Consider the following 24,823-nt stretch of genomic DNA (forward strand, 5'->3'; position numbering starts at 1 on the left):
GACAGTTACAATACGGTTTCATTTAAAGATTTGTAGTTTCTGTCATGAATATTGAAACTACTGAAATGAAAAAAGAAGCCTTGGCTTTCAGTGTTTGATATAAAAAGTTCCTTGTCCTCACTTAGGGAAATAAATTGCCCATTAACTCCTTACTGCCTCATCCAAGAAGATCGTTCCCAAGGATGAAGACCTGCAAACACATGGATATCCCAGGAAGCTGCAAACTTCTAGGATATTTTGTCTGCAAATTCATGATTTATAAAAGACATACAAATGAAGATAATAAAGTGCTGACAAAACTATGAGAGGAAAGGTTAGTTTGGAAATTTGAATTCTACTCAAGAAAACTTCAAAATTGTCTGACTTGACACTGAGCATGAATGGTATTCAGATGAGCTTTCACTGAGAATAAAACCCTGATGAAACTGCTTGTAGCTGTTAGCTGGGATGGTCATTCCACTATATTTTGCTTGGCAAGATGGAAGAAGGTTGAACTAAACAGGGTGTGTAAGGACACTAAGATGGCCATTTGTAATGTATGAAACGTATAACAGGATTAAAGGATCTGATTTATAGATTAAGAAATGTAGGAAAGTCGTTGTTGATTCTGATTTCAGGTTGGCAGTGGCATTAGGGAATATAGTATAGACCAGGTCAATCTCAGATTAAGGCAGCTTGTTTATATATTTTTAAAACACAATTTTTTGTTACATTTTTGTACTATTTTGCACATTAAGTTGAAAAAGAAAATGAGGAGTTCAGTACCACTTTAGTATCAAATGTGAGCAGGATGATGATAAAATAGTAGATTTCTAATGGCTTCTATTTCAGTATCCACCACTTCCTAGACTTTGATTAATGCTTAGAGCATATAGTCACTAATCTCATGCATCCAAGAGGCTACTCTTGAGAAGAAACCTTCACTCAGAAAGGCAAACTGCTGCATTACTTACTGTAAGATGTTTAATTTCTTTGTGTTCCAGTGCTCCAGATTGAAAGAGAATTGAATATTTGGGACAAAGTACAGCAATATATATATTAGACCTACAAGGAGGTACTGTGGCTACCTTTTTTACTTCTAGCTGGATATCTTTTGATAAAGACTGGAAAACTCAGTTCTCAATCCACGGAAGATCTGAACTATGCCATTGTCTTGGTTTGGGAAGATATGGTCGGAGAATAGGATTCAAGTTCAAGGAAACAGGATTCTTAGCAATTTCTGGTTTTGGCTTAACTACAAATACAGTAATAAGAACTTTTATTGTGGCATTTCAGCATTTCTGCCTCCACTCCTACACAAAAATTATCTACAGGAGGTGGAACTTCAAAATATAGGAGGATGAACAGAGGGAGATTGAAAGTTTGGGTCACATATAGCTTTCATCAGCAACTGAAATTCATGTACAAATATGCAGCAAGAATGACAAGGGCACACAACTCATTTAATTCAGTGGTAACACACTGTATAAGAAGCTCTCCAGAGGGATACAATGAAGCAAAAGGTCAGTGATTTCCTGGGAAAACAGAAATGGCCCTTTCTCAGCTGGAAAAGCTGGGACTGGAGGGCTTTTCTAGAACTTTGAGCCAAATTACTTAGAAACTACTACAGAGATAAAAATAAAATTTTACACCCCTTGCACCTCCTCTCCCCCCTGCCCCCAATCTGTTTAGTGTTTTAGATGGGTAGGAATACCTTAACATCATAACTTATTGACAGCTATGCATATAGCTGACAGTATAGTTCTAGTCATGTGAGAGAAAGACTTTAAATTCTGGTCCTAGCTTCTCTTGGGAGTTTGGGAGGTAATTTACAGAGTCTACGGGTAGATTAAGTTGTTCTCTTCTCATATTCAATACATAAAAGTCTTTTTTCCTTTTCTTGTGCAATATTCAGAGTATTTGGGCTGACTAATTTTAATTCTGACAAGGTCTTCTGATTGTCCTTATTTATAGATCCTGTTTTTCTTAAAACAAACTGCCTTATCTTTTAGGGTGGATAGAGTGTTTTGGTTTGTTCCAGTATTGTCTGACTCAACCAGGTGTGTTTTAGCATCAGGTTTGTTTACTGTAGCTTATTGAAACATGGAGATTATTTTTGTTTTGCATAGAAATTTGGGGATCATTAACAAAGGGATGTGGGGATTTTTTCTAGTCTCAAATTTGTCACTATTATACAACCACACCCATGAGTCAATTTTTTCATTTTGCTGTCATACAATGAATGCAGGCTCTTAGGAGGTGCCAGACTGACAGCTTTGAAGCCAACAGAACAGGTTTTGCAGAGACATTAGCAGTCTCAGTTCTCCTTGTGCACGTTGATCTTTCTGAACCACTGTGGCTTGATTACAAGACAACCTCAGTTATAGACAACTGGTATATCTAAGTATAACTTGCCAAATCTTAGGATGTTTTGTTCTTTTCCTATCCAGAAGTGACCCAATTATATGGTCTTTTTCTTCCTTAGTTCAAATGAATACTGTCCCAATTTGGCATCTACTGGATGAAACGTCCTCTAATTGTAGTGCTGCCTTATGGACTGAGTGGGCAATGAGGCTGACCACCTTTTTCTGCTCCAGGAACTTCACTCCAAATTGCCATGAGGAGCTGTTCCTGTGGGCAATTTGCATTCTCCTTACCTGTGCTCAGCCCCACTGCAGATAAACTTAAGGAATCAGGTCTTCTGGGCTATTAAATCAGCACCTCTCACAGCTGCCAGTTTCTCAGAATAATCAGCTCTCAATTACACAGCATAATGGCAAGGTAGAACAATCCAAATAAAACAAAACCAAAGCTGATACAAAAGTCAAATAAATTAGGCAATAAGGATAGATTTAGTGTGTTCACCTTTGAAAGGCTGTTAAGCAGATTCTGTAGAGAACAGAGGCAGCTTTAAGTAGACAGAGTGGGGCTGGTTACCTGTGGGATGAAAGTTGCTCCATTCAGATGTGGTGCTGTGGCCGGGAATGACAGAGGAAGGTAAGGCCTGGTGAATACATAGCATGGGTAATCTGTTCAGGTAACACTACAGCTTGCCTGAATAATTTTATTTTTAATTGAACATATTATTTCTTTAAGAACACATGCTGCTGATCCCAATCAAAAAGTGCAAATAGACAGTCATTCAATGATCCACAGCATTTTAAGTGAAGGAATTGTTGCTGAGAGAAGGGGGTGATTTTTCTATTTCGGCAAAGAGAAAAAATGCAGTTTTATGAGAGGTACAAATTCTTGTTTGGCTGTAATAAAAAACTTTTGCCCAGGGCCAGGGAGGCAAAGCTAAGCAAAACTTTTCTCCTCCCCATCTCTAGCCATATCACTCTGCAGCTGCACAATTCTCCAGGGATAAGCTCATGGACACACTAACTAACTCTGAAACAAAAAGCTTCATTCTTTGTTTTTGGCAGTGAAAGCAGTGAGAAGCGGCAAGGCAGGCACACAGGTTGTGCTGAATCCCTCGGGATGATCTCTCCCATGAACCTCCTGGGGGTAGGACCAGAGCAGTAGCCTTGCTTTCCTGTCACTGTGAGGTACTCTTTTGCAGCTGTGCTGCAAAGAGTAACTGCATTCAAAATAGTCTTGCTTAATCTGAGAAAATAAGGCTGAGTAAACAAAATATCAATCAATCTACTTATTTTGTACTCTGGGGTCTTGCACTTAGGTACCTAGATACAGTTTGATGCAGTGCCACAGCCACTTACACAGGTAGTTCAGCCACAGGTAAGTAAAGACCTACACAACCAAGTGCAGGTTGTAAAATACACTATCTGACACGCAAAAAGCTGGTATAGATCTACTATAAAATGATGGCCTGAGCAGTTGTAACTCCACCTCACATTTCCTCTGTCCAGGTACAGTTATCAAGACAGTTAGAGTAAACAAACTTACTAGTTCCTCATGTCCTGATCTTCATGCTACTGTGGTTGAAACTGGAAAGAAACATGACGCTATGCATGGATTCAGTTTTGATGGCACTGAATTTTATAAACATTACAGAATATGAACATCTATACCGATACTGTTGACTTCAGCCACATACAAGGTTTATTAACAGTGAATGCTTTAATGTTGTTGGCTTTGCTCATTCCACCTTGACAAATTATGGATGATATGTTTAATTTCCCATTACTGAACCTGACTGCTCCTTAGATTATGAGAAGACTTTTATTTTCTTTTGCTGATGAAGAACTGAGGTACATTGTAGGGCTGTGCCCAAACTATATAGGAAGTTATGGCAGAGCAGGTAACTGAAATGAGCTTTAGCTGAAACCTATCTCAGTTCTTTCATGTATAACTTCAACTATGCCTAATTCTTCCTCGTGTATCAAATTCATCAAGTTTCCCTTCAAGAAAGTAAATGTCTCAAGGCATGAAATATCTAGCCTTTCTTCCTTTCTTCATGACCATCTGCAGGGAAATAGCAACAGACTGTTGGCTTCAAATGTGAGATTATGCTCTAGATACCCAACTTTCACAAAAGATGCAATTAGTGATTTCCCTCGTACTTTTAATATCTGAGATAAGTAAATATAGGGATCAATTGTTTCAGTCAAGAAGGAGAAAAACAGTATCAACAAGAAGAAGGGTTAAGCTTTCCTTCTCTGTTGAGGGCTGCCGGACTCTACTGTCAAGTTGACCAGTAGTGCTTTGTGCTCTGCAGGGACAGACTGCTTCTGACAACAGCAATGGCAAAACCTATCTTTTTACATTTATTTAGAAAAAGATTTATGTCTTTATAGTTGGATTAGGGAGTTATCACCCATCTCTTGACTGAAGCTCCCAAATACAGTCTGTTGTAGTTCCGTTTAACTCAATACACACAGTCTGCCTTATAGGCAAGGAAGGTGACGTGGTAAATATGAACTACCATCTCACACCAGTGCTCCATGGGCTTCCTGCCCAGCTTCCAGCACTTCAAAGCTCCATAGCTGTCTGGTCTCCAGCTGTCTTACAAACAACCTCTTCACCCATGAAGCATGCTGTGGGTAGGGGCAGTTGTTTCACAGGAACCCAGAATACATTATGTTCCCAGGGTAAGTTCTTGCCTGACTTTACCTCCAGGGAACAGGAAGAGCCTGAGCTGGACTGTCCTCAGAGCTGTTTGCAAACTGTTCTCAGAAACAATGGCTGATGATTCATCTGGCACTGTCATCAACAACCTCCAGGCCTGCCGTTTAACAGACCTTCCCAAAATAAAGAAAAGGGACCTTCCCAGACAGAATCATACATTTTTTTAGTGGTGGATCTACAGAAGAGTAACCTAGGCTTAAGAGTGCTCATAATCAAGTGATTACATATGCTTGCCTGAGGTTAGAGAGCAAGCTAGTTTAGCAGCTCTGGGGACCCTTGTTCCTGTCTTGTGCTCACATGACATGAGCACACTGACTCATCCATGTGTGGGGATATATAAATGCCTACTTATAACGTGTTTTTGCAAGTTTTAGTAATAAAGCCAGATCTGTGAAGTTGCAGTCCTTCTATGGCAACAGAGCACTGTCATCACCAACATTTGACTTAAAAAATAGTTTGAAAAAGAAACTCAATTCCTTTGTTTTTGTTTATGTTAGTAATGCAGAAGGTCGCTGGTTTAATGTGTGCAACATTTTAAAGTTATCTCTATGAATAAACATTTGCTGGAAGATATCCTGCCGGGGTGATATCTTTTGAAAATGCCTGAAATTATGCTACCTAAACAAACTTTTCTCTGGTGAGAACAAGCCAAAGCATGGGGTGGCCTCTCTAGAGGCGGACATCCTAGTATGATAGGCCAAGTGATATCACAATATCTGAAAATGACAGACCCTAGAGCAGAGAAGATAGATGGTGTCTACCCTTTGCAATTGCTAGCAGTGAAAGGATAGTGACGACTGATGAAGACCAAGGTATATTATTGAAGTAAGCTTGTACTACTCATGAAGGATGTGAGTTGACAGAGGTTAGATATCATGCTGGCATCTCTGGGAATGAAATGTATCTGATACATGGAGCCTACATAAGCACATAGGGAAGCCATCCACTGAAAACCGAAATTGTGGATGTCTGCAACATGATATACATAAAATATTTACCTAAGGGATTTAAAACCATGCTAAAAAAACCCCAAACAAAACATGTCTACTGAATCCCCCCCAAAAAAAATCATGTGAAAAGAGGACTAAAACATGGACTAAAAAGGTGAAACAAAGAGAAGTGGAAATTAACAAAACAATCCTTCAGCATGGGGCTGCAGGGAATACTTGCAGTTGCTGAAACACACATGGCTCTGCCAGAGGAAATTTTTGTTTTCTCTTTACAAGATTTTAACCAAAAGTTAGTTATCCTTATTAGACTAGTGGATGCAAATAGTTATCTTAGGGGAATATTGAAATCCTTGAAGATCAGTTGATTAATAGCACTGAAGGCTGAAGCATCTTTTTATTTAAGCAGGGAATTGTAGCTTAAAAACCCCAAATACATCAAAACCTTTTTTTCTCTCTTTCTCATCTTCTCTTACACATCGGTAGATGAAGTCAGTGCAGGGTGTTCACTTATGTTACCAAGAAAACAACAAAAAATATTTAAACACTATACATGTACTTCATGCAGGTAGGAGGAAGATGTACAGAAGTGTGCCCTTTTTTGGGATGCATCAACTCACACACCTTCCTGGAAAAGACAAAAGGACAAAGAAAAAAACCTCAGCCATGAGAAAAAAACATCGACAAAGAATTCTGTGTTGCTCTGTCACTTTCCATGTCGTATGAAAATAATTCTTCCAAAATTTGGAAGCATTTTGTAAGAACATTCAGAAGCATATTGGGTTTTTTCTCTCTTTCCTTTTCAAAGTAAAGCAAAGTTCCACCCTTGCTCTCTGTCTCTCTTTTTTGTCCTCTCTCTTAAGGGAAAAAAAAAAAAAGTTTTGAGAATTTCATTTTTTTCTATTCACTGCAGTCCTAGCCAAAGTAAAGCCCTCTTTTACATTGACGTCAAGATCTTTACTAAGATTAGGGTTTCATTTCTCTATTGCAGCAATTAGCTAGGGAATGTATAAAAGGCTTCAGGGAAGCAAGCTAGGACTCCAGAGGGGAGAGCACTTTGCACCATAGGCAGATAGCAAGAGAGAGTGCGAGAGGAGGAAGGCAGGAATACAGAAACGCGGAGTGGGGGGGGGGGGGTGGGCGGGGGAGGCAGAGAGGGAAAGAGAGGGAGGGAGGCAAGGAGGAAGGAACAGAAAGTTCATGTACATAAACCTTTTTTAAAAAGTATTGTTGCACCTGGTAGCTAGCTTTAGTGACACAGAAATGAGAGGTCTGTTCAGTGCTTAAATAGCTGAGAAACAATGGGATAGTGCAGGAAAGTTAACAATTAACAGTCTCAGCTTAAATTTTGTAACTGCAGGGAACTGGAAACACAGCTGCCTCTCTCTTCAACAAAAGCAGGTCTCCTGGTTGAGAAAAATTTTTCACATCTTAATTTCTGAAAAATAAGCAGCTCAGAATTGAATGAGTATCGTTCAGTTATGGTTTTAACCAGCCTGCTCATATTTAACTATCTCTGCTCATTTTAAAAAGAACAGCTGAGAGAAGAATAGGGAGGCTTTTGAAAAGCCTTTTACTTTACTCTCTTAAATGAGGGTACAGAGCAATAAAGAGAGCTAAAGGCATCCAGCTGAAAAGAAGCAGCAAGGAAGATGGGTCTGCTAAGTGTGGATTTGCTGATCACGCTTCAGATCTTGCCGGTCTTTTTCTCCAATTGCCTCTTTCTTGCGCTGTATGACTCTGTGATTCTCCTGAAACACATGGTGCTGTTTCTGAGCCGCTCTAAGTCTGGGCGCGGTGAGTGGAGGAGGATGCTGACCTCGGAGGGGCTGCGCTGCGTCTGGAACAGCTTCCTCCTGGACGCCTACAAGCAGGTGAGTACACGGGGACGGGGACTGTCAGCTTGGGGTGGGTGAGCTGGGATGAGCATCCCGCTTGTCAGCGAAGAAGGAAAGGGTATGACTCTGTGCGGTGCAGACTGTTTCCTATCTGATGTTAAGTTTGATGGGAGAGGTATAAGCTGAAGGGATCAGTACTTCTAAGTCGAGGCTAAGTATTCACGAGATTCTGGAGCTGCTGACTCTGCTCTGCCACTACCTCTCTGTGCAGCTGTGGCCATGTCACTCTGGTTAGGTGTGCCTCAGTTTCCTCACCAGCACGAATAATAATCTTCATATTTTTCAAGTATTTCAAGATCTTCATATAAGAGTAATTGTAAAATGCTCTAGATGTTTTCACAGCTGTTGTTTATTTGTTTGCTGTATAAGATCCTCAGATATTATAAAAAGACTGCATCTTCAGATAGAGCTCCACAGAGACAGATGTCAGCTATGTAACATAGAGAGTTGTTTTGCTTAGAGTAAAACATAGAAATGAACTATTGTCATTACACTGGCATTTTCTATTACTCATATGTTAACTTTTATATTGGAGGAAGCATCCAAGTAATAGTAAAACTGGGCGCAGGCTGAAACAGTGACCTTTTTTCCTTCATGAAAACAGTGACAGAGGGACATGTCAAGAGATTAAAAATGAACTTGATTAGCTGTCGGACAGCTGCCTGGTGATTTAAGATAATAAAGCCAGTAGCAATTATGCAACATGTACTTTTCCTCTTAAGATTTCTTCAAACATTACCCAGTAGTGCTGTCCAGGTCTGATGAGGTAGCTACAGTTCCCTTTTATAGATTGAAAAGGTGGACCCAAACCCATGAATTTTCTTGCACAGACCACCCAGTTAGTAACTAGAAGAACTGAATTCAGACCTCTGTGGCTTTCAAAACAGTGCTTAGTCTGTTGATGTGTTGTCTTATTTAGACCATCTAATTTAACATACCCCATGTGATGTCATCCAGATGACAGCTCTCTTTTTTGAAATATTTCTTTTTGTATCATCTCCCCCCCCAGTTCCTTTTTTCACCTCTACAGACGCATTTGTATTTCCTCTTATCTAAAGATGTGAAGAACTGGCGGTGTTGGTGTTTTCTGGCTTTGTGATATGGAATACAGTCTGCTTAGTGTGAAACCCAAGACATGGGGACATTAATTTTCAGTGTAAGACAAATATAAATAACACTATCTTTTGCCAAATGGGTCAACCTCCTACTGCCACCTTAAGAATCATCCAGCTGGCTACCCAAATAAAATAACGCTGAATGAAGCCCACTATTCTCCTAGCCCATTTAGTCTTTTTTTCATTCCCTTCATAGATATTAACTACATTTAGAGTGGCCTTTTTAAATGGGTTGGTGAACGCAATCGTTCCCATTTTACAGATAAGGCAAGACAGGACAGTTAACACATGACTTGGTCAAGCCTCCAGTGGAAGTTCATAGCACAACTCTGCGACAGTCAAATTTCCAATTCCCGCATTTGCAACCTGTTTGCAGTCTGAGGTCTGGAGAAGCTGTGAAGCTGTAAGGAACCTCATATTCATGAGATATTTTCAATCTCATTTTGCTTAAATTACACAAAATTATTTAAAATGAAGATATTGCCTGTGTTTCTGTAGTTTCCAAACTAAGTCATGCTTTACCTTTCCTTCAGTACTGTTGATGCCAACCATAGATGCTACAGGGATGATGACTCTGTGCTATTTTTGGTGTTGGTAATGAAACTCACTCCTTGAACTTTGGCAACTTTATTCTCTTTCTTATCACCATTAAATCACCCAGGTCGTTCAGGCCAATCAGGCTTTAAGGTCACTAGAATGAAATCTGGGCCTCAATGAACTCAGCAGAAAAATACATATAAATATAACCAAATTTTATCACCTTGTTCCAGAAAGGGGAAAAAGTCCATTCATGGCAACTATCCTTAAGACATAAGGAATTGGCCAACAATTAATTCATGGAAAGACTCTGTTTTACCTAACAGAATTATGGGCCATAAGCAGAGAAGATCATCGGAAAACCTTGATTGTCACAGAAAGGTACTTAATGTAGAAGTCAAATTATAAAGGGGACACAATAAACTGAGGAGCAATATTGGAAGAAGAGTCATCACCTCCACAATAGAGGAGAAACTTCTTTTACTTCCGTAAGGAAGAAAAAAGGAAAAAGTTTCAGCTGAAAGGTTGTACTGGTAGAATTGAAAATGATTGAAACATACTCTGCTTTGTGACATGTTTAAAAAGCATGAAAAACAGTGAAATATATTAAACAATGGCCCACTAAGCATATTTTTCATTAAATTACCCTTTTCCGAATCCTGACTAGGACTGCCCAGTTGTGATATCTTAATCTGAAACAATTAGGGGGGGTAAGAAATGAAAATATCATGGAATCTGGATACTATACAGAATGCCAAAATGCAGTCAATACAGTAACTACTAGTGCTTATTGCTCCAGTTTACAGGCTGAAGCCAGGAATTAGCCAAGTACTTAAGCAGGTGCTTAAACTCATTCCATTGAGAAGTATTTATGAAATAATCACCATTTTTCAGCTTGAATAATAGAATTGCAGATGTCTAAGATAACCAAAGCTAGACTGCCATTTAGCAGAATACTGGATAAAAGAAGTAACCATGCTTGGTTTTACTATGTTTTGTGTCACTTACATAGAATTCTTCCTGTGTACATTTCATAACATTTTTCACAAAAGTACCTGATATAAAATTTCTATTTACAGAAAAAATTACTGTAAACCATTCCAGAACAACACTGTGGGTAGATATTATACTCTAAATTAAAGTAAATTTATTACAAGAAAGGACTTCTGTCTTAAAAGCACACAAACTGTCCCAGAATGAATCAATTTTTTTTTCAAGACTAATATCTGCAAGATATGACCTTGGAATGGTTAGAGTATATTTGAAAACAGTTATTCTGATGTATTTTCTCTTTTTCTAGAAAAACTTTTTAATATCTTACTCAAATTTCCACTTTTTTTCCTGCTTTTTTTCCTTATTAAGTATTATTGCACATGACTTTGTTGAGGGTAATCATTTTGTAGGTAAGATTACCTAGCAACAGTTGAAGATTTCAACATCCTCAGTGGGGAATCAATGCAAAGTTTGTTGTATTGTATGTAGACTATATTCAGTATTTATTTTATTGGAACATTCTATATGACTGTTTTTTTCCAGATTTTAGAGTTCTACTGGAATCAAAATAGTTGCTCTTTTGTTTATTTTGATTTTTAATGTAAATTTTGTCAATTATTAATATATTTTTTTTTACTTCCTTAGCTCTCATTTCAGTGTTTGTCACACTCACTGTTGATATTGTCTACACTGCACCAGCTTTGTGATTTATAGACCATCCTCCTATTATTTTCCAAGAGGCAAATATGTCTTACATTACAAGGGATTCTTTAGGACCTGATTAACTGTCATAACAGGGATAAATAGAGCTAGCAGTCAAGTTAACTTTATATAATTGAAAGTGTGCAACAGTTTTATTTAAATATTCTTTTTCATGTATGTATGTGTTGTGTGTTTGTAAGAATTTACACTTTTATACGTGTTTGCATGTATAAAGATATATATACTTGTGTGTATTTGTCTCTATACATGTACATACATGTATGTATATAAATGCAAAGATACACATACATAAACATACATAATCTACTCTTCCAGGAGTCAATCCTCTCTCATTTCTCTGTATATGTATACACATACATATGTGTGTATGTATACATATGTATAGATATGAATGCAGCCACACCTACTGATGAGAGAGAAAAAATAAGACTTTTGGGGAGGGTGTTAGTGTGACTTCTGCATGATTTACACAGACCATTTCTACAAATGCCACTGAGGTATTTGTTTTAGCCTATAGTATGTATATGGAATGTATCACACATATGCAGAAATCCAGGAAAAAAGGTAGAGAAGTTTTGAAAAAAAAAAAATTCCTCTTAAAAGCTTTTTTGCTTTCTTAATTCCGATGCTTTATTTAGTACTGGGATGAATCTGCTTTCTAAGATTTCAGTGGTGAGAAATCATTATCTTACAGTGCTTTTAAAATGGGTTCAAAAAGGTTGTGCCCATTAGCAGTGCCCAGTGTTGAGGCCTCATGCTGGGATCATTTCCATGCCAGATATGAGCTCTGTGTTTCAGAAAGGCAGAGTTACCATTCTTGGTCTCCAGTAGAGAGCTCTAATGTTATCCTTGAGGAGATCATTCCTCCTCTCCACCTCAGTGCAGGATAGATAGGGGGAAGACCTTAATGGCATCTCCCTGAAGTAGCCAAGTCCTTAGGAATGCTGTAGTGTATCTATGGGGGCAACATGCACGTGTGCACATACACATTTTTGTGTAAATGTGCGTCACAGGCCTTAGAGGGATGCTGGTATCTCAGGTGATGGATGGTGACAGGTGTGTGTGTGTACTTGTACAGCTTTTTACTGCCTTTAGAGTGGGCCAGCAGCAAGCTCTGGCATGACAACTCCAACACAGGAGAATGGCTGGCGCAGGATCCCAGATTAACAGCGTAGGCCCAGCTTTGGATGTAGCAGCAACTCAACTGGTTCAGTAAACACCCAGTGGGATTTTCCTGAGATTTCAGGGAGGAACAGTTAAATTACCTTTGGCTACTTTTGCCTGCCTGATAAGTACATCTTCCAAAATAAATCCTTATGCCAAACAAAACTGTCCAAAAACTAACATGTTAAGCATATCCTGCACAGCATCATCACAAAAATATCTGTGAAAGTAATATAAAAGCATGATCCTCTACCTAGTCTTTGGCTATTTAGTTACTCATTGCTTTTTGGGGAAAACTTTTAAAGGTTGGAACAAAGACATAACTTCCATACTTATTGTTTGTATTTGTTTTGTCTGGCAAGGTAAGGAAGTGTCTCTCTCTGCATCTGACAGTGATAAAGAGATTTTGTGAAAGAAAGCCTATTGTATAATTTCAGGGTTTAGAACTAGACATTGTGTGGTATTAAAAATATTTTATTGGCTTTACAAAGTTCAGCTTTAGCAGAATTGCTTTCACTGACATTTGCAAATGAAAACAATCTTGAAAGAAGTGAGAAAAACAAAACCAAATCACAATTAAAACCTCTCCTGCAGGATTTGGAACAAAAATTCAACAGAATTTGGGCTTTTGTCATTATTATTAAAGCATTGTCATTATTAATAAAAATAATACAAATATATTATATATTAATAATCATGTCTGTTATAGTAGTGTCTGAGGACCAACTTAGACCAGGGACCCATTGTACTAGGCAGTGCCCTAACAAAAGGAGCAGACAGTTGGTCTCATGGAACTTAAGAGTTCAACCACTCAAGACAGACAAAAGGTAGGAAAAGAAATATGAGGTCTCATCATACTTGTTTCATTTTGTGGGTCTAACTTCATTTCTTCCACATCACACTTTGCAGTCCTCTATTTTCACCCTTATGCGTGAAAAACTGACAGAAAGAATGCTTGCTTTGTTGTCAAAGTTTTGTGAAAAATCCCTTTGGCTGTGACAGACACAAAAAATTAGCTAACAGTCACTGTTCAGGAAAAGGATTGTACATGTTTCTTGTGCCCTGGCTCTACCTCTCTGACAAAACCACTACTGTGTATTCATGTGGTCCTAAAGCTGAGTTTAAAAAAAAAAATAAAATCATCCAAATTAGACTCAAATGCCCTCCAGGTGCTGAAGCAAAGGCCTCTGTCATCTGTAAGTAGAGCCCACCAGGGCAGCCAGTGGCCCAGTGGCCATGGTGTAGTGGGCCATGCTCCCATCTTAAGGGAAACATAAAGCCCTTAAAAATCTTTCTCTAGGTTCCTCGATCAGAGGAACTAAAATTATCCATGAGAGTGCAAGGCAAAAGACTCCTTTGTGCTTTCCCTATGCTATACATACTCATTTGTGGGACTGGCAGCTTTTAAATGGAGAGAGCAACATTTGACTAGTTATTTTTATCTGGACTGTATCCTGTTAATTTGTCTCCTACTTCCCTCCCTCAGGTCCACGCACCTGATCCTAAATAAAAGACTGTGGGAGAGCTCAAGTCATTTCCAGTCTCTGCTCTCCAACTCAAGTAATTGAGTCTCCTAAAGCAAGCTGCCATCTCCCCAAGAAAAATGAAGAGATTCCACACCCCTACATTACTCCAGACAAGGGTCTCTTGTGATTTTTATCAACTGCACAACTCTGGGTCATGTAAATAAAGACTAAATTGTATACATTCTCTAACCAGAGTCTGATTTTGATGTGGATGAAAATATATCTAGCTAAATGAGATTAAATCAAAGGAGAGAATTTGAAAAAGTGCAAAAGGCTCCAGGGATTTAGTTCATTACCAATAGCTGCACTCTAGTCACAAACATGGCATGTCCATACTTAAATGACTAATATCACAAACTGCTAATTGTCTGGCAGCACCTATTTTCTTTAGGGGCAAATTGACACAGCCTGATGAGTCTGCCAAATTGTTTGAAAATCCCTAATGCAGGGAATGAAAGCTGTATTCCAGTGCACAGGATCCAAGGAAGGTTATGCTGAAGCTGATAAAAGTAAAATAAGAAAAAAGAAAAGGTATATGAGGAGATGATGTTTTGTCCATGGGGCTTTACCCAGTCCTTATGGAGAATGTACCACAAAGTTAGCAGTATGTGCTATTTCTAGCCTGTAGTTTATGAATAGGGCTTTCTCTCCTGCTCCTACATCTCCTTCATTTTGCAGACTGCGTGCTAAAGCATCAGCAAGCTTGTTCCCTTTTCACTCTGAATGCAAACTCAGAACAAGCTGTCCAGCAAACACAAAGTTCTCACAAATGATGTGAATCACTGCTTTGGTGTTGGTGATTGCTCTTGCTGATGGCTGGGCTGGCTCTCAGATTTGGTTGGCCTACGTTGCGTGTCCCATGCAGGCTGTGTGGGAGGGGATGCCTGCGTGCTGCCTGGTTTCTACCTCATTCAGAAGGCTGGCATCGAATGGCCAAATGTTCATGCACAAAAGTACGTGATTATGGATTGCGTGTGAGGGGAATTCTGCTAGTTTGTTTCTCAGAATTTATATTTTGCCTGCTTTTGTGTAAGATTTCAAAAGCGGTTTGGCTGAATACATGGGGGTTTTTGTTTGTTTTCTCATTGCATTGATTTTCTTTTCCAAGAGCTATTTTTTCTTTCAATAAATAACAACAAAGAAGATGGCCAAGGCTTACAATGCAGATGATCAGCAAGGACGATATTGTCATCCTGTGTCAATCTGTTCAGAGCCTGGTGAAATAAACAGTCTCTTGGGAACGTCAGTGCTTCATCAAGACCAATTAGTGGAGTTGCTGCTGCTGCTTATGTTTAAGCATTAACGACTGGGCAGGGCTGCTTTTTGGAGTGCCTGACACTGGCATGGAACAAGGCACCGACCTAATTACTTCTCTACAAGAGCAGAAAATGCCTCGTGAATGCCTGCTTGGCAAGGATGTCTCATTAAGAGGAAAAAACCCATCACAAGCACTCCTAGAAACAAAAATTAAAATGATAGGTAACCTGCGGCCATGAGACTCACTTCATGACTGTAGGAAATGAAGAGAAACTGATATAAGGTGATGTATAGTTGTATAGATATATAAGGGCTTCTTTGTACTTTGTTTCCTCAATCTCTATTTTTTTAGTCAATAAGGAGTATGAGAAACAGAATGCAAACTTGCATTGTTGAAGAACAGTGAGGTTTGTTGCCACCTTTTGTATCAATGTTAAATAGGACTTGAAGGGCATTCCCATGTTGATGTCTGATGGAAGTTGTTTTATTAGTCTGTTCCTTCAGGGTTTGCAAACTTGCCTAGGAAATCATGCCTTTGGTAGACCTGAGTGAGGAGCTGGTAATGAGGAACTTAAAATATATAGCTTCTCTTTCTGCTTAAAGATGACCAAGAAGCAAACTGTGGTTTCCCAGTTCAAGAGTGTTGGCTAGATATTTTCAGTCACAATGGTTTTGTTAAAATAAAACCAGAAGAGTAAGTGAAAATAGCTGCTCAGATGCTTCTTTTGTCCTGAACAGCTCTTTTCATTGCTGAGTTTTATGTGCTTCTTTTTACCTTTATTTTTCTTATCCTCTGAAGAGTGGCAGGAAATATCAGAAATTCAAAGTGTGCTCCTTAATTGTGATTTGTGAGATAAATTACATGTCATTACTCTTTTTCTTTGACTGGATGAGCATATAGTCCTAAATACTGAGGCCCATTATTCATCCAGGGAATGGGTGCAGCACAAATACTTACATGTCAGGCTTTGCCCAAGAGACACATTTTAGGCAAGCTAGCTCTGAAAAAGCATTTACGTGGTAGTGCAGGAACAATGAAGTTTTCTAGGTGAAGAGGGATCTAATGTTTGTGCAGATATGCATATGTTGTTTCTTGGTAGTGCCTTTTTTTACAGTCACCAACTTATCACAAAATGCTGAGTTGTTTAGATGGCTTCTTAATTGAATGCATTCCTCAGGATGGTTATGTGGATGCCATGTGATCTTTACCTGTGTATTTCTTTCTTCAAGTGTGGCCCTATACCTTACTCACTCCTGATTTGCCTATCTTACTTCACAGAATGGCAGAGAGAAATGAAGTGATCAACAGCTGAACAGAAGAGTACCTGCTACCTGCTAAGGTGTAGGTGGCCTTAAACACTGTAAGATGCTTAATGCTACTTCTTAAATGCAAGAGCCTGAGTCTCTGAGCCTGCCTCTTCTCAGGCAGGTCATTTCTTCTCAAAAACTGGGATATAGATATTTTCCTTCTTTGAGTTCAATGGGCAGCTGAGTTCAATGTTCACACAGCAGGTCCTAAAGTCAGCTGTTTGAGGCCTCTTGCTTTCAAAGGCAGAGAAGCACAAGGCTTTTTCTAAACTGTTGCCAGGCTCTAGCAGATAGCAATGCTGCAGATGCAGGTTTTCAGAGACAGGGGCACAACTGGCTGTGCTTTCCTGGGCCATCACTTGCTTCTCTTGCCTGTGGTGCAGCTGCACATCCTCTGCTTCCAGTGGGAAGATCACCACATTGTTGACCTGGTGAGATCTGTGGGTCTCAGGCAGTCTTTCTTTCTGTGACTCTCTTTCTTGCTGATCTCCGAGTGAGAATGTCAGCATGGTTGTGTTTCAATTTGCCCCACAGAAAATAGTCAAAATAAAGCTTATATCATGTGACAACATGCCCTGAGACCTTCTCATATAGCTGTGAAGTCTGGCAGCTTTAAGGGTTGTGTCTTACAAACTTTGCTTTGATTAGACTCTTGCTTCTGGTGCTCTTCTGATGAAATAGTTCAGAGTCATGAATAACTGTAGATTTGTTCAAGGTAGTCAGGTTTCTCAGGGAGAAATGGAGGATCCAGTATTAACAATGTACTTGCCTTTGGATCTGTGCAGCAGCAACTGCATAAGTTCAGTATTCAGCTATCTCAGTTTCTTACTGTATCTGACTCACTAGGATATCCTATAATGTAATGTAAAATAGAAGTGCACCAGAAATCAGTTATTTATTCAGTTTTTACACAGTTCTCATTTAGCACTAACTTCTACAGACTTTAATTGTTGTAGTTTCAGAAAGAAATACATAAAATGTAAAAGACTTCTGAATTTGACCATGTATGTTTCCTTCAAAGCAAGATTTCTGAATGCAATCAAATAGTCAGTGTATAGAGAGAGAAAGAGTCAGGGAAATACAAAGGATAATTGCATTGTTGTACTAGAGCTTGATGTTAAAGGCAGATACATAGGAATTGCTGTGGCAGAGCTCATTAAAAACTAATCGTATTATGTAATAATACGTTGTGGTTCTACAGTAGTTATCAGCTAAGGATCTTGGAGCCCTCTGCAGGCTCCACCTTATTCTGGCACTCCCTTCTGTGAGATGCTTATATTCTGGGTTTTTTTCTATAGATATGCAAGTAGAAATGGTCAGGTAAAATTTTTCCACAATTGCCTGTTGTGTCCGAGTTACATCTGGAGCTGGAGCTAATAAAACAGTTTATTTTCACCTCATCCTACTTCAACCATCATATAAACTTTCCCCTTTTTGTGCTGGATTTTTCCCCCCCAATCATCTTGTAAAGAATCATTGCAGTAGAAGGAAATATGTCACTCAGTCACTGATGAAATTACTACAAATTGATTAGAAGAAATTTTAGACAGTGCAGTCTTGGATGGTCCACTGTCAAGACAGAATGTACAATGAATGAGCATCTGCAGAGATCCCAGAGATCTCTTATTTAGTACTCTGAGTATTTTCATTCTCGGACTGCAGGATGGAAGAGAATATATAAGTATGAAATCTTCAAACCTCTGAAAATTGAGAGGTACTGCATGTGTTGTGAAGATCAGGAATATAATGCAGAATGATTGAGAATTGGAAAAATGGCTTAAAATGTAGAATGCAGTTCAATGGGGCTGAGTGCAAAGGATAAAATTCAGACTGATGAAGTACTCAAATCCATGATGGGGAACAACTAGAAAGGCAGAAAAGGGACCTTGGCATTTCATTAGCTTTTAGCTAGGCATTTCACTAGTTAATCCCCAATCAACAGTCTACTCTTTTTGCAAAACAGCCATGATGTCTCATAAAAAGCAAACATCTAGAATGTATAAACAGGTGTAGTCTGTGAGCTACTTCATTACATTAAGCAATTGCCTGATTATTCTGAGAATTGGTAAATACACTGTTGAAGTTTTGAACACTACATTTCAAGGAAGATGTGAACCAAGTGGAGAAGACTCATTGAAAATGTCTCATTGAAAAAAAATGACTCATTGAAAAAAAATCCTATCTAGAAAATTTGTCTCACAGAGGAAAGTTAGAAGAAATTTGAGGTAGTCTGTCTGAAAGCAAATGCGAGTCTCCAAATACATAAGGGTGGACTGGGCTATGTGTGTAGTGGACAGGACAAGACAATTTGATTAAATTTTCTAACATTTTTAACATTTCTCTGATCAAATTTTCTAACATTAATGAAGTAGTATACCTGTCAGGAATGCTACATTTCCCTAAACTGTGAGTGGAGGTGGGCTAGATGAACTTTTTTAAACTGCTGCTTTTGATGATTTGCTATATCCCCATGCTACTGTCCATGGAGCTAGTTAGGTGTGCTTTTTGAAGACAGTAGTCATGAGGATACTGCACAGGCAAGTCACACTAACTTGCTATGTTTTAATTTGTTTTGCCATCAGGTCAAACTGGGAGGAGAAGCCCCTAACTCCAGTGTAATCCACATAGCCAAGGGCAGTGATGGCAGCAGTAGCAGCTGGAAGAATGTTGGTAGCAAGTGTGGAACGAAATGCCACCTTCTGGACTTTGCCAATTCCGAGCGGCCACTGGTGGTCAACTTTGGCTCAGCTACCTGACCACCGTTCACAAGCCAGCTGTCGGCCTTCAGCAAGCTGGTGGAGGAGTTCTCTGGTGTGGCTGACTTTCTGTTGGTCTACATCGATGAAGCTCACCCATCAGATGGCTGGGCTGCTCCTGGAATCTCTCCCTCTTCATTCGAAGTTAAGAAACACAGGAACCAGGAAGAGAGATGTGCAGCTGCTCATCAGCTCCTAGAGCACTTTTCCTTGCCACCTCAGTGCCAAGTGGTGGCTGACTGCATGGACAACAATGCCAACGTGGCCTATGGAGTTTCATTTGAGCGAGTATGCATTGTGCAGAGACAAAAAATCGCCTACCTGGGAGGCAAAGGCCCCTTTTTCTACAACCTGCAGGAAGTTCGGCTTTGGCTGGAACAAAACTTCAGTAAAAGATGAAATCCATTCTCTACAGAAGCTATGTTAACAGATGTCCCTTTAAGGAGATGCAAAAGGGAAAAAAAAGAGAACATGCTGGTTTGAATAAAACCTTTCAGACGATTGCAGGAGAACACATCTGATAACAATTTCAAGTGAATGTTAATGAGGAAATGAAAATTAAAAAAAATCTAGCTCCACAGAAACATTGTCTGAAAAAAAATCCCACTCCTGCACTTGCTATGGGACAGAAGGGGTGAACAGGCTTCTGTGAAAAGGTGCTGCTGGCAAGCAGGAAGAGTAATAAGACCTCTTTCCTAGGAACCCCTCTCACGAAGTGTCAGCTCTGGGGTGAGCCAGAGGAAGCATTTCTGCTTGGAAGGCATTCCATGGAAAGGCAGTGCTGTGAATTTCTTCAGAAATGCTTCTTTAGTCCCCTGTGGCCAATGCAAAGAACCTGGGAGGAGCAGGAAGTTTGCAATTACTTGCATAGAAATGCAGTGGAGTGTAGCAATTGTCTTTTCTTGGTAGAGAAGTTATTGTTTAGGGACTACAGGAACCACCATGCAATGCGTCGCTCAGGCAGACTGGCTGCTCAGATCAAGATGAACCATTGTCTGCTGGTATTTGTACTCTCTGTGCACATCTCTGCACAGCATATTAACTATGTAATGCTACCTGTATGTTTGTATCCAGTAGGCAGGCCTGTGCCTGCTGAGAAATATGTTAAAATCTGTGTAGTTGGACCAAAAAGACAAAGGTGATCAAATAAGCCCATTACCATTTGAAAACTAAAATACTTGGACTATTTATAACAAAACATTGAGAACCATCTAGAGCATGCATCATGAGACAAAACTCAGCTGATGCCAACCAAACCTGTGGTTCTCAGAGCTGACAACACACATTTATCAATATTCTCTGGTTCTCATCTCTGTTTCTTTACCCCATCTCCATCTCCTTCTGTCTAGCATTAGGCTTAAAGGTAATTTCATTTTTAGCTTTTTAAAAAATAACTTATTTCTCTCCTTTATTTTTATTTGAGATAATGACCTTGCAGGTGTATTTTGGGGATGGGGGAATCTATGCACAATTTTACCTCATTGAAATGGAAACCTATCCTGTCATTTACCCTGTTAAATGTAGTCATGCTGGTTTTTGCTATCTTAGATACATGAAACTAGTTTATAGCTAGTTTATCTGAATATGTTTATATGTTAGTTTATCTGCAGGTTAAGTCGTTTGTAGCTTTAGAATTGATTAGCTGCCGTTTTGCTACCAGATGAGCTGATGGTCGGTTTCACTCCTGTTCTCAAAAACCTTCCCAGAAGAGAAACAGGGAGGACAAATAGTGTGAATTAATGTGAATGGGTGTAAAAGGTGGTAGAATTTTCATACAAATGGGTCTGAGGAATTAATCTTATGTTTAAAGAGATACTGTGAGCTTAGAGTATACATTAAGTATTTCTAAAACTAAAATTATTTGATCAAGCCTAAGAAAAAGGCAGATTTGCAATGAACTAACCCATTAGATCTGAAAAATTAAAACCCATACGGAGATAGACTATCCAATTTTTCTCTCAACTTTGGCAGAAACATGAAACAGATAAACAGAGTAAGTGGCAAATATCAAGTTAGTTCTTTCAATTTCTCGTCCTGCCCATTGTCAGGAATATGATGTGTTGATATTAACACAGGAAAGAACAGAAAATACATACATAATTATTTCCATTTTCACAATGCCCATTAATATTGTGTATTTCTTCTTGCTAGCTTGTTGGTCAACTTAGCCAATGTACAAGGAATTTGGAAATGTGTTTTCAAGTACAGATCTGAAATAATGACAGTAACATGGGTGATTTCTCCCATACTCAGATTCATGCTTCCCATTCTCACATTTTCCTCAACACACTGTTAAACATATACACACACACACTTACACAGTTTGGTAATGTGTGTCAGAGAAGGGTGTAAAGAATGGTCTTCAGATCTCCTGGTGAGCTCCACTTCTAGAAGGCATGCGTCTCTGTGTGTGTGTATACATATGAATGCATTTATGTATGCATCTGTATGTATATAATACATTTTTATGTAATTATATATACATGCATGCACATATAAGTGGTGTCTAAAACCCCTAATAATAATTATTCTGTTCTCCCTTCATTATTATTACTGTAACTCATTGCTCAGTGTGGAAGATTGTTATAGATCTTCATGACTAACTGGGATATATAACTGAAATTTTTAAACCTAATATCATAGAAACAGTAACATAGCCAAACTTCATGGTTTATTTAATCCAGCGTCCTACCTCTGACTGTATCAGATGCTTCAGGGGAAGGTGCAATAGTTTCTTACAGAATTTTCATTAACTTCAGCCCTTATTATTTTTGCCTCATCTAAAGGGATTGTTGATGTTTCATCATCCCTATGAGCGGCTGATCCTGAGTTTTGAGGTCTAAATATTTTTTGAGGTGGGGTTACTACAGTCAAAAAAATCACATTTAAGAACAAAGAAAACCAAACGAAAACAGATTTTTTTCAGATTTAAATTGGCTGCTTTTCATGTCATTCTCATCTCTTGCTATTATATGCTAAACCACTATAAACAGAAGTGATCCCAATTTTTCTTCTGTATGTCAGTCATTGTAAAATATATATAGAAATTTATGTACCTTTCATTTGTTCCTTAAGACAAACAATAACTCATATTCTTATTCAGGTCCATATTCTTTGCTTGTCTCTGAATCTCTTCTATTTTTGCTACACTGTCCTTCTACTCAAGTGAGTAAACATGTAGACATTAATCCAAGTGAAAATATGTATTGATATACTCAGCATATCTTTTCCTTATATCCTATTCTTCAGTCATCTGAAACTTTTTTAATCCATAGTAGCTCCATAGCCTTTGTAAAACTTAAACTAGTCTTTTCTTTTTCTCTTCTTTTCCTCATTATACAGTTTGAGTCTGAACTGTTTATCTGGGAAATGCTGGACAATAGTTTAGCACAAGTGTTGAAACATGCCTTTAGTTCAGAGGAAAAAACCTGAGTTAGTAATTCAGTTTGTTAATACTCATTTGCATATCTAAAGTTACAATTATTTGTCAAGTCCATTCCCTCCTTTTGAATTTCCATTATTGTGTCTTGTAATTCATAGATGCCTGTTCATCACATAGTATACAGAAATTATAAAAGTGGCTCCCATACATGAGAAATCCACATTGATTTTCCACAAGAAAAAATGCACAATAACTTCATTATTTTCTTAGCAATATGCATGACTGTCCTGTCTAAAACTTAAAGATTAAGTTTTAGACCTCACTGATTATCAAGACAGATTTTGCAAATCCTTGAATTTCCCCGGAAAATTTCTAGTCAGAAAGCAGGGCTTTCTTCAAAGAGAAACAGGCTTAGAGGAAAGAAAAAAGTATTTTCTAAATGGCTGATAGAAATATAGCCTCTTTTTTTTTGACAAAATTAAAACATTTTATAGAAAAGGTTTTAAATTAAACTTCATGCATTGTCCTCAGCTGATGACAAAAGTGACCATATATCAGATACCCCAAATTTTTGTAACAGTGGGTTGTTTTGAGTCCAGGCAGAAATTTTACTGCTTTGCTAGCCTTGTTCGTCACAGCTGGTCTAGTCTGCTGTGAGAGTGAATTTACTTCTGTCTCTTATTCTCAGTATTTCAGGGCACTATACCATATTACTTGAGGTGCTTCAGTGTGACATGCATATTGAGCAAAAGCTCACAAAATAGGTGCCTGAAAGTATTCTGGAAGGCTACTGTATATAATAGAGACCCCAATACTGTGTCTCAACATCAGTATGGGAAACTTCCAGTACTTTTTCATTTTGAGCAAGGTAAAAAGCTATTCTGGGTTATCATTTTACATTGCTCTCTGTGTTTAGCATCTGTATTTAGCACTGTGTAAAAGGAATGTAAAACATTTTGTACAGATGACAATGATAGCATTTTGCTTTTCCTTGTGTAGACAATGATATAATTTTAAGGCAGCAGGAAAACATGCCCTGTCTATTAAAAAAAAGAAAATATATTGTGAAATATATTGCTGAACAACTATCTGAACACTTTGAAAAACAAAATGCAGTGATTTTTAGGAAGGTGATCTTGGTGGTGAAACCCACAAAGCTTGGTGGTGAAACCCACAAAGTATCAGTGCTATGCATTCATGCATGTGTGGGAAGCTATGTTTCTGCGTGTGTGAAAGTGGCTTTTCTGTGATGGGGAGTATAGGGTTAAGAGTTTTTAAGACTTTCATTCAGTACTATTACCAAAGCAATAAGAGGTATCAGGTAGGGAATATTGGCCAGTTTTGTTCAACTCGACACCATGTCTGTGACAAAACCGTATTCAGCGACCTTTGGGCCCCATTCGGAGTCTTCAGAGAAGAGAAATTGGGGTGAGACAATGGAGGCTTGTGTGCTTATGAAGATCGCTAATAAAAGGGTGATTAACTCAGTTAGCGTTCAGATGTCCTCACACTGGCATTCCTCTGTGCACCTTGATGTTTCTGTATTTGAAAGAGGGGTCTCTTTGGGTCTGTTAATAAGATCACCACGTTGTAGGTCCTGTGTGTACTGACTATGTGTGTGTCATTGCTTAAATGTCAAAAATACACTTTGCAGGAGAGCCAGCAAAATTTGTTACAATATGGTGCTCTGTGAAATATGCTTTCTAGATTTGTTTTTCTTGTATTATAATAAATGATAAAGGAAAATATACCTTTTTTGTGACTTCTTATTCTAATACTGGCTGCTAACACAAAGTGGAATCTAGACATTAGACCAAGGAAACGTAAAACTGTATTTAATACACAAGCCTATGCCACCCTGACTAGATCTTCAGTAATACAAGCAAACTCCTTTATTAATGGTGGGACTAATTTAATATCTGACTACTCCTCAACTTTTAAGAAAGGTGAAGGGGAGAGAAACTGAGAACTGCAAGGACTGTGGTTGAGTCTGCTCAGAATTGCACTGTTTAAAAAACATCTGCTTGAAGAAAACATGCCAAGCTGTGTGTAGCATATGAAATCTAGACAAATTTGTTGTGAAGGCATCAGCTATAAATGCCACTTCCATTTCAATGTACAGGCAAAAGATCAAAAATAAAATTAAACCC

At 38.6% G+C, this 24,823-nt stretch overlaps 1 protein-coding gene across 2 annotated transcripts; it reads left to right on the forward strand.

Moving 5' to 3' along the window:
- Nucleotides 1-7,003: 7,003 nt before the first annotated feature.
- On the forward strand, nucleotides 7,004-24,417 carry DIO2 (deiodinase, iodothyronine, type II). Of its 2 annotated transcripts, none has more exons than XM_017813880.1 (2): nucleotides 7,004-7,888; nucleotides 19,118-19,690. In XM_017813880.1, exons 1-2 carry the CDS (start codon nucleotides 7,667-7,669, stop codon nucleotides 19,688-19,690), a joined length of 795 nt encoding a protein of 264 aa, XP_017669369.1. In that variant the 5' UTR covers nucleotides 7,004-7,666. The 2 variants fall into 2 exon arrangements, with proteins under 2 accessions (XP_017669369.1, XP_017669368.1); XM_017813879.1 differs by having other exon boundaries at nucleotides 7,005-7,888; nucleotides 19,118-24,417.
- Nucleotides 24,418-24,823: the final 406 nt, after the last annotated feature.

Source organism: Lepidothrix coronata, unplaced genomic scaffold (assembly GCF_001604755.1).
Source record: "Lepidothrix coronata isolate B3197 unplaced genomic scaffold, Lepidothrix_coronata-1.0 Scaffold43, whole genome shotgun sequence".
NCBI classification, from domain to species: Eukaryota; Metazoa; Chordata; class Aves; order Passeriformes; family Pipridae; genus Lepidothrix; species Lepidothrix coronata.